The sequence below is a fragment of the Plectropomus leopardus genome, chromosome 9 (assembly GCF_008729295.1).
Source record: "Plectropomus leopardus isolate mb chromosome 9, YSFRI_Pleo_2.0, whole genome shotgun sequence".
Classification (NCBI taxonomy): domain Eukaryota; kingdom Metazoa; phylum Chordata; class Actinopteri; order Perciformes; family Serranidae; genus Plectropomus; species Plectropomus leopardus.
This window is the reverse complement of record NC_056471.1, coordinates 33,336,057-33,354,735: the sequence shown is the minus strand read 5'-3', so window position 1 is coordinate 33,354,735 and position 18,679 is coordinate 33,336,057. Positions and strand designations below refer to the sequence as shown.

The 18,679-nt window shown below is 39.3% G+C and overlaps 2 protein-coding genes across 2 annotated transcripts in view; one reads left to right on the top strand and one right to left on the bottom strand.

Moving 5' to 3' along the window:
- Positions 1–5,427, bottom strand: part of LOC121947787 (alpha-1,3-mannosyl-glycoprotein 4-beta-N-acetylglucosaminyltransferase B-like) — a 71,856-nt gene extending 66,429 nt beyond the window's left edge. The window contains 1 exon segment of the mRNA XM_042492903.1: positions 5,331–5,427. Coding sequence (XP_042348837.1) covers positions 5,331–5,427 — 97 coding nt within the window.
- A 4,372-nt stretch (positions 5,428–9,799) lies between these two features.
- On the top strand, positions 9,800–17,573 carry LOC121948336 (WD40 repeat-containing protein SMU1). Its single transcript, XM_042493711.1, has 12 exons — positions 9,800–9,890; positions 11,102–11,312; positions 11,725–11,877; positions 12,374–12,484; positions 12,582–12,710; positions 12,866–12,985; positions 13,106–13,222; positions 13,925–14,052; positions 14,168–14,294; positions 14,374–14,541; positions 15,558–15,710; positions 16,195–17,573. The coding sequence occupies exons 1-12, from the start codon at positions 9,865–9,867 to the stop codon at positions 16,291–16,293; spliced, it is 1,542 nt and encodes a 513-aa protein (XP_042349645.1). The 5' UTR covers positions 9,800–9,864; the 3' UTR covers positions 16,294–17,573.
- The last annotated feature ends 1,106 nt before the right edge of the window (positions 17,574–18,679 follow it).

Genomic DNA, 18,679 nt, shown 5'->3' with positions numbered 1-18,679 from the left:
AGCTGCTGAGCATCCAAATTTCTCAGCTGAACTTTATGCAAACCAGAAAACATTTTCATACAGACACAAAAGGTGAAAACCACACCTCTTACCGGGCGCGACATGTATCAAGCGCTCCCTATCCTGAGGAGCCGCCTGGTCTCCACCTGCCCGCCACAAACACACCGAGCGCAGCAGACTGAAGATCCAGACATCATCTGCTCCACAACAGCTGCACCCAGCTCCCCTGCTGTGTGATGAATCACAAACCAAGCGCTCCTTCTTTTTTTTTTTTTTTTTTTAGCTGAGCGGTGTGTTCCTGCAGCAGAAAATGATTCAAAACAGCGAGCAGCTGCAGGAATCTGCTCCAGAAAAACCCTTGTCCTCGCCTGTCCGACTAAATCCACCTCTCTCAAAGGCTTGTCCCAAAACCAAGCGCTCCCATGGACCTGAAACTGCGGCTGACAGCTGAGCCTGCAGCGCTCCGGTGTGTAAACACACACACCTTGTTCCTATATCCAAAATAGCTGAAAACAGCAACAAAAACACACACAAATAACCCCCAGCCAGGGATGTTGCATACCATAAATCAAGCGCTCCCTTCGTCCTGGGGCAGCTGACAGTGCAGGCTGCAGATTACCTGCGTGTTAACCTCCACACATCAGGTTAACACGCTCCAACAAAAAGGACAAAAGCAAAATCAAGTTGCCTCTCTTCCAGGTCTGTTATGAATGATAAATGAAGCGCACCCTTTGGCTCAAACGCTGACTCTCAGTTCAAACGCACCCACAGCTGATTTCTTTCACTAAACATCAGGAATAAAAATACCATAAATCACAGACAGCCTCTCTTTCCTCCATCCATCCTTTCACCTCTCTGTGGCTCTGTAACATAAACCAAGCGCCCCCCTTCTCCGCTCTGTAGCAGCTGAGGACGCTCACCTTCACTCCTTCACAAAAAGGCTGCCAACTATTCACAGTGGGCGGGTTTCCATTAACCCTCGAATTGTGCAAATTGAAATTGCGAATATAAAATATGCCTAATGGAAACACATCAGTTTCTAAAAAATTCCCTTTTATACCCTCAAGCGCTCCCTTGACTTCATAAAATACAGAATTCCTTCACATGCACAGTTTTATTTATCATTTTCTGCAACATAAAGTGTAGCTGCAACAAAAATCAAACCTCAGTCCATTGTGTTCCCTCACATGTGCATGCCATGACTTGCAAATCAAGCGCTCCCTTTACATCCAGCGTCCACATGCAACAGCATCAGGTTTTTCTTTTTTGTTTGTAGAAAACTGAACAAAAAAAGGACAGTAGATTTCTGGCACCAAGCTTTGAAGTGAAGTTTTTGTTTATTCCTACTATATTTTAAGCTTTATTTTTCTGATGTTCTAAGTCAACCAGTTGTTTACATTTTTGTGAAATAAAACTGAATATGTGGTGATTTAAAGGGAAATCTGGACCCTGTGACTGGGCCAGTTGGGAACCACTAATCTAGACCTTCTCCCCTTTAATGGCATGTAAGGCCAACACAAAACAAGCGCTCCTTTGACCCCATAAAATGAAGAATTTCCTGCAACAAAAAGTTCTGCTTCTAGAAAAAATTAAATCCCTTATCCATGCATGCAGTGTATTGCAAATCAAGCGCTCCCTTTATCAACAGCATCATGTGCATTTTATTTTATTTTATTTTTACAAGATCTAAAACTCTTTTCCTCCTCCATCTTCACAGTTCAGCCGCTGCTTGGTTTGTGGGGCACCACAAACCAAGCGTTCCTCTAAAACCTCTAAAACCTGAAATCAAACGCTCCTTTTATTACCTCAGAGGGAGAGTTTCCTTTTCTGCAACATGTTCTATTGAAATCAAAAACTGAAGCTACAACAACATCAAACCAACCTCTTCTACATCTCCCTCCTCCCGCCCTCAGCTGGCAACTACATCACAAACCAAGCGCTCCCTTCATTATCTCAGATCCTGGAGCTTCACCCTGAAACGCACGATGCTGCTGTACGTCTGCAACACACAGTGAGAGATGCTACAAAATCAAACCAACCCCTCCCCATCTTCCCCTTCTGGACTTGCTTCAAATCAAGCGCTCCCTTCATTACCTAAAGATTTATTGCCTTCACGTGCACAAGCACCTCTTGTGTTTTTATTCTGTAGCTGCAAAGAGGCAGCTTCTTAGAGGAAGCTGGCAGACGGTGCATCACAAACTAAGCGCTCCCTTGATTACCTCAGACCCTGGTGCTACTTTTTTTTTCTGCCACACAATCAAACGCTCCTCTTTCCTTTTCTTCATCTCCCACCTCCTAACCCTCCCCGCTCCCTTCACCCCGTCACTGATGGAGCTCCTGCAGGCATCTCGCGTTTTTCTCTGCAACAAATCAACCAACGTCCACCTTTCACCTTCTCCACATCTCTCCTTCTAACTGGCATGTGATGCTCCACAAACCAAGCGCTCCCTTGATTACCTTATAAAATTGGAGCTTTCTTTCACATGAAAGGGAACATTTCTATTCTATCCAAAACACACAGTAGAGCTGCAACAAAATCAGACTAACTCACTCCTCCATCCGGACCCCCTCCTTTAAGCTGTGGTGCATCACAAATCAAGTGCTCCCTTCATTACCTTCAGTTGGAGCTTAAAAATCAAACCTCCTCCATCTAGACCCTCTCCTCTTAGCTGGCATATGATAGAAACTGCAACTGACTCATAAACATGTCAAGTTTATAAAAAACATACTTTATTTTGAAGTACAGTAACTTTTTGACACAGAGCTTTTATTTTGAAGTGCCATTTCTGGTTATCATTGTGTTATGTTTTATTTCTTTGTGTTCTGAGCCAAAATTTGTAAACCTGTTAAAAACAAACAAACAAAAAAAACAGTTATTTATAATGTGTGAACCTTGAACCAATGACTAATGAGAAATCTTGATCCCGTGACTGCACCAGTCGGGATCCACGTATCTAGACCCTCTCCCCCTAACTGACATGTAATACATCACAAATGAAGCGCTCCTTAACGTCAACGCTGGAGCTCATCCTCACAGCACCAGCATGATACCTTAATTCTGCAACAAAATCAAACCACGCTCCCTTCTCTGAGTCTCTCTGCCATCTAGACCTTCTTTATTTAGCTGTGGTGCATCACAAATCAAGCGCTCCCCTGATAACCTAATGAAGTGGAGCTTTCCCTGCACAGGAACATTTTTAATCTCCACAGCACAGAGTGGAGCTGCAAGATAATCAAACCAACCCCTCCTCCTATCTGCTCCAATTAGACTCTCTCCTCTTTAGGTTGGGGGGGTTCACAAATCAAGCGCTCCCCTGATTATCTCAAGAGTTGGAGTTTCTCGTGCACAAGTGTCTTGTTTGTGTTTGTTACTGCAAAGCTTAAAAATCACACCCCCTCAATTTAGACACTCGTTTAACTGGCATGTAATGCATCACAAATCAAGTGCTCCCTCAATTACCTTTAAAGCTACTGCTCTCCTCTACGAGCGTCTTCCCTGCAACAAAATCAGCCAACCTCCCCCCATCACCTTCTCCATATCTCTCTGCCATCTTAACCCTCTCCTCTTAGCTGGCATGTGATGGATAACAAACCAAGCGCTCCCCTGATTACCTCATAAACGGGAGCTTCTCTGCACAAGAACATTTTTACTCTATCCACAAATAAAGTGCAGCTGCAACAAAATTAAATCAACCTCTCATCTCTTCACCCTCTTAGCTGTGCTGCATAACAAATCAAGCGCTCCCTTCAGTTCCTCACTGGTGGAGCTTCACATGCAAAAAAAGCATCTTGTGTTTATCTCTGCAACAAAATCAGCCAACCTCACAAGTATCTCCATGTCTCTCCTGCGTTTAGACCCTCTTCTCAGCTGCCACATAAGGTCACAAACCAAGCGCTCCCCTGATTACCTCATTTATCTTGTTTATTTATTTATTTAAAAGGGACACAGCATATAAATGAACATCAGTATAAAATACAAATGTAAATATACTGGAGGTAGCACAACTGCTAATTTGCATCTATAGTCCCCTGGCAGGTAACAGGTAAAAGAAATTGGGAGGGAAAGAAAAGAAAGAAGAGACAGAAAAACAACGTAAATTTATACAGCTCATAAAGGGGAGCTTCCCTGAACAAGAACAATATCATTCATCACAAAATGCAGCTGTAACAAAATCAAACGAACCCTTCCTCTCTTCTCCATATAAGCTGTCTTAGCCGTAGTGCATCACAAATCAAGCGCTCCCTTCACCACCTCAGCGCTTGAGCCTCACAAAAAGCAAAGCACTGTTTTTTGGTATTTTTTCATATTCTTTCCAAATGACAAAGTGGAGCTGTGAGAAAATCAACCCAACCCCTCATCTCTTCTTGCATCACAAATCAAGTGCTCCCCTGATTACCTCAGAGTGAAGCTTCCCTGCACAACAACAATTTTCTCACTCCACACAAGTGCAGCTGCAACAAAATCAAACCAACCCCTAATTTTGTCTCCTCTTAGCTGTGGTGCATCACAAATCAAGCGCCCCCCTGATTACCTCATAAAGTGGAGCTTAACCTCACATGCACATTTTTTTTTTATTCTATCCAAATCACAAAGTGGAGCTGCAACAAAACCCCTCATCTCTGCTCCTCTCAGCTGTGGTGCATCACAAATCAAGCGCTCCCCTGATTACCTCAAAGTGAAGCTTCCCTGCACAAGAACAATTTTATTCACTCATCACATAAAGTGCAGCTGCAACAAAATCAAACCAACCCCTCGTCAGCTGTGATGCACCCCAAATCAAGCGCTCCCTTCTCTCTCGCTGCTGGAGCTTCACATGCAGAAGCATCTTTCTTTTTCTCTGCAACAAAATCGGCCAACCTTCCTTGTATCCCCATCTCTCTCATCCATGTAGACCCCCTTTAGCTGGCATGTAATGCTCCACAAATTAAGCGCTCCCTCCTCAACCGCTGGAGCTTCAGCAGCATCATGTGTTAAAATCTGCAACACAAAGTGCAGCTGCAAATCCAAGCCCCCCCCCCCCTTATTTCCATGCAGACCCTCTTCCTCTCAGCTGGCATGTGATGCATCACAAACCAAGCGCTCCCTTTACCTCCAGACCCTGTGAAGCCTGCAGCCTTCCCCTCACACCAACACCATCATGTTCACGTCGGATTTTTTTTTCTGCAACATCCAAAACACAAAGCGGAGCTTCACAAGAAGCTCTGTGATCTCGAGCTCCTCCTCACACCGGCGTGTGCAGCCATGACATAAACAAACACACACTGCACGCACGCACACACACACACACACACACACACACACACCGGGACGCACCGGCAGCGGGTCTTACCTCTGGAGCTGCTGAAGGCGGTGTACCAGGACAGGGAGACCAGCCCGCACAGCCCGAACAACAAGACCGTCAGGAAGGAGACATTTCGGAGCCTCATCTCCGGAGCCCCGGGAGCATGTCCGCACCGAGAGGGGGGAGGAGAGGGACGGAGGAGAGGGATGGAGGGAGGGGGGGAGGCAGGTAGAAGGAGAGCGAGAGAGACAGGTAGACAGAGAGAGACGGTGAGAGACGGAGAGGCGGGCGGTGCTGTTGCCGTCTGAGCAGCAGCAGCGAGACTGAAGAGAGAAACACAGAGAGGAGGAGAGAGGAGGAGAGAGGAGGAGAGAGAGGAGGAGACACACACACAGGTAGAGAGACACTGGGAGAGACCGAGGAGAGAGAGAGACAGAGTGAGAGAGTGAGGGACGGGGAGAAAGTGAAAATGTGATCAAAATAAACATTCAAAAATAATAATAAATAATAATTGTCTTTATTTGGTATACGACGGAGGATTAGGGCCAAGTTAAAAAAAAAATGTGCCAGACTTCCAAAATGAAGTGATAATATTATGGGAATAAGGTTGGAATTTTATGAGAATAAAGTCGCAATATCATGAGGGAAAAAAGCTGTAATATTTTGAGAGTGCAGTTTTACGATAAAAAAAAAAGTCGTCAAAAGTAAAAAGTCGTTATATCGACTATTTTCCCCGTAGTTTTTTGTTGTTACACTACAACTTTATTCTCCCATAATGCCACTTTTTTTTCTCGAGGTTTCAAAAATAAATAAATAAATAAATAGAGAAGCTAAATTAAAACTCTCAACGTGGCCCTAAAACTCCATCGTAATTTGGGACATAACACATTTTTCACATGTGGAAGCAAATTAAAACACAAACATTATATAAACATATTCAAACTCAAAAGTAAAAAATAGGTCTACAATAAACAATGTCACTGAAATAACTGGAAATAATTTTAAAAGCACATAAATGTGACCTAAAATGAAGAAAATTAAAACACAATTAATGTAGACTCACTTTTTCGTAAAAAAAAAAAAAAAAAAAAAGTGTTTTATTTTGTTTGAATATTTTTGCGGATGATGTCAGGTAATTTTTTTATCAAATTGCTTTTGTTTTTATTTGCGCGTGAACTGTTAATTTAAATACGGGTTCTGCTCCAACAATCATGCTTCCTGTCTCTGGGCTCTAATCGTGTAACAAGCCCCGCCTCTTAGTTACCGTTGCTATGGTCGCCAGTCGTTCCGTTCTAGAACGTAAATTTAACGATTTGAATCCTGAATTTCACGTGTCTCTGCGCTAAAATAAATCGCGAGAGCATAACGTGCGACTGTTTCCGGTCCTGAATGTAAACTGTAACTCCATAAAATAATTTAACGACAAACACAAACTCTTGTCCTCGGAAGTGATGCGCGCGCGCCTACAGATGTTGAAGCTAGTTAGCCGGTTATGCTAACATTAGCCAAACACGAAGTTTTGGTTTTGTACCTTTAAAAACACGCAAACACGATGTATAGTAGGCTATATATTGTACGCCCTAAAAAGAATAATGCAAAAAAATGTGTTTTAATTTCCCACAGTCATGTTTTACGTGTTTTTAATGTGTGAGTGACTCACCTCTTCCTTGTTGTTTATGGTTGAATTTTTTTTGGCAAAATAGAGGCATCTGTTCAGGTGACTGATTTAGGGCTCCTGGGTCGAACCATATCACAAACCGGGGGGGGGGGGGGGGGGGTATAGAGGTGGAAGTGATTTTTGCAGGTAAAATTATTTCTCTAGGTTTATTTATTTTGTATGAAATCATTGTCAGTGTAAATAATATTGTTACAACCTTATGTATTTTGGTGTTGATTTTACATGAAATTTTTTTTTTTTTATGGTCTCTGTCCCAACCGTGTGGTATCTTCCAGCTAATTATCAGCAGAGGGAGGAATAAAAGGAAGGTGGTTGATTTTAAAGTTTGTTAGTGTGTCTTTTGTTGTTCAGTGACACTACAGGTGTGTTTCATTTTAACTGTTACATCTCCTGTCTCTTTGCTGCTAACTGTTAAACTGTAAGAAGACAAGTCAAAATATAATTTATGTAAAATAATGTATATATAATACAACATCTGATAAAAAAAAAAAAAAATCAAAAGTGAGAGACAAACTAGCAAACCTTTATAAGTCAGGTTTGTGGCATCAATGTTTTTGAGACTATTATAGTTTTAACTTTCAGTTCTTGTCATATTTTTGACAATAAAATGTGTAACATGTAAATTAATGTAACAATTTCATCTTTTTTACTCTATTTATGTACAAATACTAGACTGTATGGCGTTAAACGAGGTGGTGGTATTTCTGTTTGCAGTCTTTATTTTAAGCAAAGCTAACAGTGTCCTGACTTCAGCTCAGAACTGAACACACAGGAATGAGATTGATATTTGATTTCTGATTGATATCTAATATCTCCCCCCAGAATCTTCCTTCCTTTAAACAATAAACAGAATAATTAGGCTAATTTTCACCTCAAAATTAAGCTAGTATTTAAAATAAAATAAGATATATAATATAATATAAAATAAAATAAAGTAAAATGATATAAATGTGAGAAAATGTTGGTAAAAAAAAAGTCAAAAGTTTCTGACTGAATCTGAATTTCCTGAAAATGAACACACTTTGTAGCAGATACTGAAATCTCATTTATCTGATGAATTATTTCCCATTTGATTCTGCTGGTTTCATTCCTTCTGAATCTTTTTTTTATTACTGTATTTAATTGGTTTAATTTAATCTTTAATGTTGTTCATTCACTTCCTGCACTTTGATCAGGAGGCTATTAGTTGTTTTATAAACTTAAATTAAGAAAACTTCAAGACTTTCTTTCGAACTTTATTTATTAATTTGAATTTAATTAATAAATAAAGGTTTTCCACATTTCAAAATTAAAATGGTTTAAAGTAGAGCTATTCTGTGATTTCTGCACTGAAGCCTCCTTTCTGTCTCTCTTTATTTATGACATTTTTTTATGTTTCATGTCATAATTGTGTTTGTTTTAGCTGATTAGGTTAAAAGTCAGGGTTTCATTTATTTTTGTAAATGTCACAGATGAATCAGGCTGTTGACTGCAGCCTGCAGCGCCACCTGATGGTCAGGATGTATCTGTGTGTCATATGATGGTGCAGCACACATTTAATTCAGAGTGAAATTACAGCATTTAAGCTGAGTAAACAGCACTCTGATTGGCGGGCTGACAGGTTCAAAATTTTGGGGCCCTGTCATCCAGTCAGCGGATGAGTTTGTTTTCAAACTCATCCGCTTTTTTCTTCGCCATCCGTTGTTTTCTTCGCCAAAGTTTTGTGAACAAAGAGGGGCAACATGCAAAGAGGTCATCTCATGGTGATCCCCTCAAATTAGAAGTAAAACAGGACCGTCATAAAGCAACGTAAGTCATTTGAGAGAGTTATTTTAGACAAAAATAACTGCAAAAGCTTTCACTTCCCCACACTGACATCCTGTGGTCATGTACAGCAGGTACAACCCCATCTACACACACACACACACACACACACACACACATATCTAAACTACGCACAAAAAGTAAGGACATTTGTGTTTGGTAGATTATTTCTTTGTTGGAATAATGCTTCTTGGCAATAAATCATATACTGTTGGAAAGCCTTTTTATTCCCCTTTTAAATGGTGCCACATTTGTAAGGAACATGTATTTGTGGATTGAGCAGCAGAGCTGAGTATGTGGGTTGCGCCCATGAAAATTTGCCAAATCTCTGCCAGTGCCAAATAGCTGTTCTTGCTGTTGCTATTGACTCTTGTTTTGAGCTTCTGGTACCCCCAGGTGCTGACAGTCAGGTGCCTGATTGTCAGCACCTGTGAGCATGTGCCCTGCTACAGTGGTCAGTTGGTGTCTGATCCAAAAATCGTGCCAGAAAGACCAACACAACCACATTGGCTGATTGCAACAAATGCTGGTTAAGAAATTGGATGCCATCCCACAGCAGTGTTTGACCAGGCTGGTGACCAGCATGAGGAGGAAGGTGCCAGGCTGCTGTGGCTGTGTATGGTTCTTTCACACACTACTGAGGCTCCTGTTTGTTAGATTAATACATTGTTAAACTGCCAATATGTCTTGTTTCTTCAAAGTTCAATCATCCAATCCACCAAACAACACCAAACAAGAGAGAAAAAATCTACCAAACACAAATTTCCATATTCAATGTGCTATATATATATATATATTATATATATATATATATATATATATATATATATATATATATTATGGTTTTTTGTCTGTGTTTTTTGACTTGTTTGCAGTGTTCTTTCTCTTTTTTCTTTCCTTATTGAATTTCTAAATATGCTTCAATCATGTATCCTATGGATATCTGAAAAACAAATTAAAAGCACAACTGTACCACCTCTATACAATGCCTTTTATTTTGAAGGTCCCTGACTCCTCCCAGCACTTCCGTGTTTGCCTCTGCGTGTCGCGCTTCTGCTGCAGACTCGAGTGTTTTGTCGCGACTGTTTTAGATAAATAATCATGTCTCTGGAGGTGGAATCCGCAGAGTGAGTAGACCGTCTTATTAGCCATGAAGCGGGTTAATTTCTATAACAAATTTTCCGCTAATAAATCCGTATTTTATTATATTTTTCTGTCAGTGAGGCCTGCTCATCCTTTAGTGCAAACCGTTAGCACCCCGAGCTAATGCTAACAAGCTAACTCACAGTCACCTCCATGGAAGTTGATCGCTCTTTTTTATATTATTATTTTTAGCTCGGTAATATAGTATGAAATCACCTTTACATTGTATTTTCATTACTTCTCTGTTGTGTAAACAGAAGAATAAAACAGGAGAATCAGAGTGACTTAGCTAGCCTGTGCTAACGTTTTAGCTAACGTTACCCTGCCAGTTGTCACAGTTTCTGATCAGGAAAGTTTATTATTCAAACTTTAGCAGCAAAAATTAACCCTTGGATATTTGTATTATTGTTTATAAATCTGTAAACAGCTAAAGTTGACTCCTTATTCAGCTCATGCACTCGATGTACGTTTTATTTTTACATTTCTAAAGCTCACATACATGTTTTGGACTTAGATAAAGTATAAAACACATAATTTTATATTTTTATTTACTGAGTTAAGCTATATATAATACAATTTACTCATTGAAATACTTTTTATTACTAATTTATTTTACAGTTTTCTACGTTTTACATCAGACCAACAGTAACAAAAGAAAACACAATTTCCAATCATAATAAAGTATTTTTTAATTCAGAATAGCTTCAGCTGAGATATTTTGTATATATTCTTATTGCTATACCTGCATACAGTATGTGTATCTCTGTTGTTCACTGTAGCAATCTACAGATATTTAAATTTTTAACTTGCATACTAATTTTATACGTTGCGCTGTAGCATAAGGCACATTTTTATATTATACACATTATTCAGCACATTATCCATATTAGAGTTTAAATATACACATTCGAGTGCTAATTGTGCATTAATTTATTTCTTTACATCTATATTTTTACATACTTTACATACTCAGTATATTATGCATACTTTTATTATTGAATATTTACATACTGGTGCTAATTGTTTACTAGTACTGCATTTCTGTTTTTAAATATTTTTGCATACTTTTGCTGGTACTTATTTCATCTTGCTATAATTCTCTATGCTGGCATCAGACTGATGAAACACAATTTCCCCTGTGGGATCACAATAAAATATATCTAATTCTGTTTGGCGTCATTTGTGTTTTCCACAGCGTGATCCGTCTGATTATGCAGTACCTAAAAGAAAATAATCTGCAGCGGACTCTGGCCACGCTGCAGGAGGAGACCACCGTGTCCCTGAACACCGTGGACAGTATAGAGAGCTTTGTGGCAGACATAAACAGTGGCCACTGGGACACTGTCCTGCAAGCCATCCAGTCCCTCAAGCTGCCAGATAAGACCCTGATAGACCTTTATGAACAGGTGAGGTTTGCGTAAGGGCAAGGCACATACTGTGCATCCTCAAGAGGTATTATTGTCCTCCTTTATTTTCTCTTGTCCACCGTTTTGTCCACTTCATAAACTTAATCAACCAGTATTTGCTTGTTTGACATCTCTGATTTGCTAGTCTTTAAATCAGTTTTATTATCTATGCATCATTTTTATTTGTTCACAGAAATCCTTAAACTCTTGAACTCAATTCCTGTTGGTTTCTACTTAAAGAAGTAGTTTGTTTAATCTGTTGTTCTTACTAAAATCTTTTTGAATCCTGATGTTTCAGTCACTGAGACCTTGCTGGTGTCGTTATGTTAACAGATTTCTTTGTGAAAAAGAACTGGTTGATTGTGTCTGAAGTGTCCTCTAAGACTGAGCGTCTGTGTTGCTTCCTGATCAGGTGGTGTTAGAGCTGATCGAGTTGAGAGAGTTGGGTGCGGCCCGTTCCCTCCTCAGGCAGACCGACCCCATGATCATGCTGAAACAGACCCAGCCGGAGAGATACATCCACCTGGAGAACCTGCTGGCTCGCTCGTACTTTGATCCCAGAGAGGTGAGTCCAAAGCAGATGTGACACAAAATGTGGTCTTTGTAAGTTCTCATTAATCCATCCAGACATTTTAGGAGGAGTTGATCTGGCCGGTCATTTTTGCTTTTGGTTATAAAATACCAAAGAGCCTTCAGCTCATTGATTGTCGGACACAATCACAGAGCATAACTCAACTATTATTACTATTATTTAATGAGCAGTTTTTAGTTGTCCTGTTTTGTTTCTTGGTTTTATGATAATGAGCCAATTTTGAATTTTGAACATTTCATAAAGTCTCCATTTACTGTAAATAGTGAACACTTTTTTTCTAAGACTGGGCAATATAAAGATCTTAAATCATGTCAATGCTAAGAATGCTTAGAACAGTATAGAGAAATATAAATACATCATATCTGCCTTCAAAATCTCTATAGGTTTCATTTTAAATGCTATATATAGAGAAAATCTGAAAGATAACAGTGTTGTCGAGTTTCTCATGTGTGTGTTTGTTGTCGTCCAGGCGTACCCAGACGGCAGCAGTAAAGAGAAGCGCCGTGCGGCCATCGCCCAGGCCCTGGCGGGAGAGGTCAGTGTGGTGCCGCCCTCTCGTCTCATGGCTCTGCTGGGACAGGTCCGTTATATTTCCCACACATACATTAAATAAGGTTTTGCTACCATACAAATGAAGTGCTGCTGTTTACGATTTTGTCTACGTTCTCCTCCCTCAGTCTCTGAAGTGGCAGCAGCATCAGGGTCTCCTGCCGCCTGGTATGACTATCGATTTGTTCAGAGGTAAAGCTGCCGTTAAAGATGTGGAGGAGGAGCGCTTCCCCACCCAGCTCACCAGACACATAAAGGTACAAAGTATAGACGGTCGAGAGCAACATTAATGGGCTGCTTCACTGTGCTGAAATGATTTTTTCAGCCTAAAATATTGTCATCTAAACTTCACACTTCCAGGATTGATGGTTAATTTCGTGTTCTGATGTGATTTGTTTTCTTCCCGCCACAGTTTGGACAGAAATCTCACGTGGAGTGTTCCCGATTCTCCCCTGATGGTCAGTACCTGGTCACTGGCTCCGTGGACGGCTTCATCGAGGTCTGGAACTTCACCACCGGCAAAATCAGAAAGGTGCAGAATACAGACACATACAGCTGATTTACTGTGTGGCTAAATATAATGCAGCGCTTTTTGAATCATTTTAAAATAATATTTTCTGACGAGAAATTACTGTGTGCTTTGTGTCAACAGGATCTGAAGTACCAGGCTCAGGATAACTTCATGATGATGGACGATGCAGTGTTGTGTATGGGCTTCAGCAGGGACACGGAGATGTTGGCCACCGGAGCTCAGGACGGAAAAATCAAGGTAGACGAGAAATGTCAAAAATAATAATTTTCTGAACAGGCTAATCTTGACTTTGAAACCTTAAAAATCTCAGATTTGAATGGTACAACAAAGGACTTCCTGCAGAAAATGTACGTGAAGGCTGACAGCTGAAATTGCTAAGCATTACTCATATTACAGGAATCTGAAAGTACAATGCACTGTACTGCCGAAAAACTCGAACTGAATTGTAAAACTGTCAAAGGTGGAAGTGTAGAAGAAGAAATGCTTTGCACTTTAAAAAGAACAAAAAAGTAAAAACATAAAAGTATTTAAAGAGCATAACAATTTGACCTTTGAATGATTTCTGCAGCTGAATGTAAGCAGAATTGGTATTCTTATTAAAAAATGTAAGTAAGAAGTAAAGTAGATATTACAATCTGGGGTCTTTTATTTTGGTGCTTCACCTAAAGAAGTGAATTCAAAATGATAACTATGAAACCTGCTCATTTCCAACGTGTTACTTCTGTTTTTTGTTGATAAAAATATTATTTATTTAACCACTGAAGTAAAACGTTTGTGAAATTAAAACGGTAATGCACAGAGTCCTAGTTACTTAACTGAATCTTATTTCCAGTAAGCATAATCTTCTGTTTTTGTGTGTTTTAAAAAATCCTTGAGAAAGTTGCTTGTGGATGCAGTGTGGTGTTGCAAAAACAAACTAAACTGTGTGTGTGTGTGCAGGTGTGGAAGATCCAGAGCGGTCAGTGTCTGAGGAGGTTCGAGCGAGCCCACAGTAAAGGAGTAACATGCATCAGTTTCTGTAAAGACAGCAGCCAGCTCCTCAGTGCCTCCTTCGACCAGACAATCAGGTAAAACCCAGATTCACCCTTTATTCTTCAGTCATTAGTGCAGCTGTGATCTTTACGTAACATCTCGCTTTAGTACAATATGTGAGCATGGTTTAACTTTTTTTTCTTGATAAAGAATCCACGGATTAAAGTCCGGTAAAACTCTCAAAGAGTTCCGCGGTCACTCCTCCTTCGTGAACGAGGCCACCTTCACTCCCGACGGTCACCACATCATCAGCGCGTCCTCGGACGGTACAGTGAAGGTGAGAGGAGCAGCGCAGTAAACGTCTCAGTGTGCTGTGTGTCTGTAGCCGTGTGTCTGACCCGCGTCTCATCCCGCAGATGTGGAACATGAAGACCACCGAGTGCACCAACACCTTCAAGCCTCTGGGCACGTCGGCCGGCACCGACATCACCGTCAACAATGTCATCCAGCTGCCCAAGAACCCGGAGCACTTTGTGGTGTGTAACCGCTCCAACACGGTGGTCATCATGAACATGCAGGGACAGGTGAGTTCACGTCAGTTCAGCAGGAGACCAGAGCTCAGTGCTGCTCTGAAAGTGCTTTTAGGGACGACAACACAAAATTTCAAGTGCAAAAAATGCAACATTGAAACAAATAATACAGAGCATTAAAACATGTATTGTATTATTTCTTGGTGTCATTTTGGGCTTTTGACTTCCTTTGACTATTTTTCACCCGATGACATCATTTTTACCATATTTGGCATATGGGGGAAAATACATGCTATTTCCACCGACATATCCCAGGTTGTGACAATATAAAAAAAAATCCACTTTGCGTGTAGTGTATTTAAAATATTTATTTTTAATGTGTTTTTTCATCTAAAAACATAGTGGCATCATGACAAAAACCTGGCGTTTAATGGGCTAAAATTCTAAAAATGAATGAATATTTGATATCTATTATTAGGACTGATGTTGGTTAAAAAAGTAAACTAATTGAAAGTGAAAAATATCATAATATATAATGTTTATAGTATGCAGAGTGGTATGATTGTGAGTATTTGACTGCACAAATATATATATATAAATAATGTGTTAAAAAAAATCAATGTTGCCGCTAATCATTGACATATTCCCGGCTGTGATCATTAAAAAAAATCTCTTTAGCATGTTGTATATTTAAAATAATTCTTTTTTTTTTTTTTCATTTAAACACATGGAGGCACCATGACAAAAATCTGGCATTTAAAGGGTTAAAAATCGGAAACTTAATGAATATTCGAATATTTAGACATAATATTTCAAAGTGAAAGGAGTGTGTGTAATATTAAAGCTGGATCTAAAGGGTTAAATTGCACATTACACTTTAGAAAGTGTGTGTATTTAGGTTTTTTTGTTGTTTGCTTATGAAATTTAACCTGTGTGTGTGTGTGTGTGTGTGTGTGTCTGTCTGTGTGTGTGTGTGTGTGTGTTTGTGCGCGCTGTGTGCTGTGTGTGCTGTGTGTGCTGTGTGTGTGTGTGTTTGCGTTTGAATGCACGTGTGAACTCTCGATGTGCAGATCGTGAGGAGTTTCAGCTCCGGTAAGAGGGAAGGCGGTGACTTCGTGTGCTGCACTCTGTCGCCGCGTGGCGAGTGGATTTACTGCGTGGGAGAAGACTTTGTGCTCTACTGCTTCAGCACCGTCACCGGCAAGCTGGAGAGAACGCTGACGGTACGTCACGGCTCAAAAAAAATGGAAAATTAAGAAATAAAAAAAACAAAAAAGGAAATTAACTAAAAAGTGCTAAAAATTATTACAATAATTCTGTAAATTGAAAAACATGGACCCAAAAAATGGCAAGTTTAAAAGTACAAAAAAATACCTGAAAATTAGTAACAAAGACAAAAAAAACCAAAAACAAAGTGGAAAATAAGGAAAACAAACAAGGAAATGACCTAAAAAAAAAAAGTATGATTATAATTGTGTAAAATAATTAAAAATATGTAATTATATCAATTTTAAATATGGTTTAGTTTTAGAAATTTTTCGATTGCTTTAAAAAACAGAAACATCACAAACTGCTCATTTCTTCCAAATTGTGGAACATTTTTTACCAAGTTGCTCATTTCCTTTCGCCCTTTGGAAAGAAATCAAACCGATTTGCTCGGGGCTCAAAGATTAAAACGATATATTCCCGCTCCTCTTCCTCCTCCAGGTCCACGAGAAGGATGTGATCGGCATCGCCCACCACCCCCACCAGAACCTCATCTGCACCTACAGCGAGGACGGCCTGCTGAAGCTCTGGAAGCCCTGATGGGTTTGACCCAAAACGGAGACTGGACGCTCTCACGCGGCCGCCGCTCTCCTCGCTCTGCGCTCCGCTCTGCAAAGACTCCGTCAGATCTCCGTGAACGCCGCACGCGTGTCGATTTCAGAGGCACCAGAGAGTTTACATGTTCAGCTGCGTGTTCAGTTTGAACATGTGATACAGCTGAATATCATCAAATGGCAGTTTGGGATTTTGGAGTGGGGGTGCACGGAAGAGCCTTATTTACTTGACCCTGTCTTCAGTTTGTCAACACGGAAATTGTTAAAAAAATGTTACAAAGTGAAATAATTTGCTTTACTTTGATGAATTTGTGAGGGTAGGCGTCCTGTTGTTTCATTTGTAGGTATAATTTTGGGAAGCAGCTCTTCAAATGTGAACTTGTTCATCACACACATGAAGAAAAGTGCTTCTAAATTTGTCCAGATTTTTATTTTTTACTTGTAATTTCAGTGTCAGGACAAATAAATAAGGTTCTGCCATTTAACGTTTGAAGTTAGCGGACATCCTGTGATTTTCAGAGAGAGGAGGGCAGCCGTCAGATGTAGATACTAGACTCTTTTTGTGTTTTTTAAATTCCACTTTTTTGTAAATATATTTTTTATTTGCTTTTTGTTTTTTTCCAAGAAGGCCTGGTTAAATAGTTGTTTGTGTCTTTTTTCATAATTCTTCTTTAATTCCAACTACAATTGAATGGCATTATTTCAAATTGTTTTTTATATATTTTGTACTCTGAAATTATTTCATTTTTTCAACGTTGAGAATGAAATACCATTTTTGGACAAAATCAGAATTTGAAATGAGAATAATTGAGGTTCAGTAACTTGATGTACAAATGTCCATTAATACATCTCGTTCATGCCATTAAAGCTATTTAACCAGAACAGTGAAGAGAAGTGACGTATGGTGTTGGAGAACTCAAAATATGGCAAAAAATTTGTTTGGCTGACTTAAGAAAATGAAAACAGTTTTTAAAATGTCATAAGAAACGAGACCAGCAGATGTCACTGTACAGCCACGACTAAATATCCCGTACGGGGATTTAAAACTTTAAAAAATAATCTGAAAAAGTAAATTTCCGGCCCTTCAGGGTGCCTCTGTGTGATAGGAAGAGGAGGAGATGAAGAGTTGACTGAGTTTGATCCCTGAATAAACTCTGGTGGGACGGTTGTTGGTTCAGCAGCTCTGTGGAGACCAGTCTGTCAGAAACACTCCTGACAGGATTTTGGCTAAGCCTTCAAAATAAAAGCATGGATTTGTCACCTTTACCAAGTATGTGTGAGAGTTTGAAAGTACTGATTTTTCAACTCTGCTGCATCTGTTGTCACCAAAATATTCTTAAAAATATGTCACAATAATCAGAAGCATTTGAAATGAGTAATTATAAATAGCTTATTTATGACATTAATCTGAAGAGTAAATCTGATGTGATGTTTTTTTTTGTCAGTCTAATGAGGTTTCAGTTTTTCTTGGTTTTGTTCCTTATTGTAAAGGTAAAATATGAGAAAGTGTAATTGTAATTTTATCCTGTGAAACCTGAGCAAATTGACTTGATTTCTTTCAAAATCACAGGGAGAGGGTCACAGCAATTTTACATAAAAGGATGAAAAAATAGAAAGAAATTAATAAAAAAGGTAAGAAAAGTACCGGAAAGTAGTGGGGGAAAGAGAAAAGAAAACAAAAATACACAAAAAAACAAGGAAATGACCATAAAGTGACAAAAATGATTTACTTGTAGCATAATTTTAGATACATAAGATAATTATAACTATAGTTTCTTGGATATTTTTCCCTGTTTTTACATATCTAATCTCCTCCAAGCTTCAGGTCATTTCCTTGTCATTTATGCATGCCCATTATATTTTTTCCTATGCATTTGAAAGATATTAAACCAATTTTCTCAGGTTTCAGAGGTTTATAAGCTTCTGAAAAGTGTCTGAATGTGGCACAAAAAAACTGATGTCAACCTGGGTGTTAAATTGTTAAATTGTTGTGTCTATAAAGTGTCAGAATATGAAAATATTTGTTATAATTTCCCAGAGTTGAAGACGGTACCTCAAAATTTCCAGACTTATCAAACCATCTGTCTGAAATGTAAGTTTATTCATTTTGAAGTCATATCTGGGAAAGAAAAGCAGCAAATTTTCATTATTTGAGAAGCAGAAATCAAGAGAATTTGGGCATTTGTGCTTCATAAATAGCTTAAATGATAAATTTATTGTCAATAAGCTGCAAATTAATTCCTCTTGGTTGGTTAATTGCTCCAGCTCTGCTTTTTTCCTCACTTTTTACACTGTTTTCTCTCACTGCTATTTATCACCCCAATTCTATACGTGAGCGCAGCTTTTATTTTGTCAGCCTGTGGCTGGAGGTT

Coding starts and splice junctions, on each gene's coding strand:
- LOC121948336 (XM_042493711.1), top strand. CDS start 9,865: ATGTCTCTGGAGGTGGAATCCGCAGA. Junction 9,891..11,101: donor CTGGAGGTGGAATCCGCAGA/GTGAGTAGACCG, acceptor TGTTTTCCACAG/CGTGATCCGTCTGATTATGC. Junction 15,711..16,194: donor AGCTGGAGAGAACGCTGACG/GTACGTCACGGC, acceptor TTCCTCCTCCAG/GTCCACGAGAAGGATGTGAT.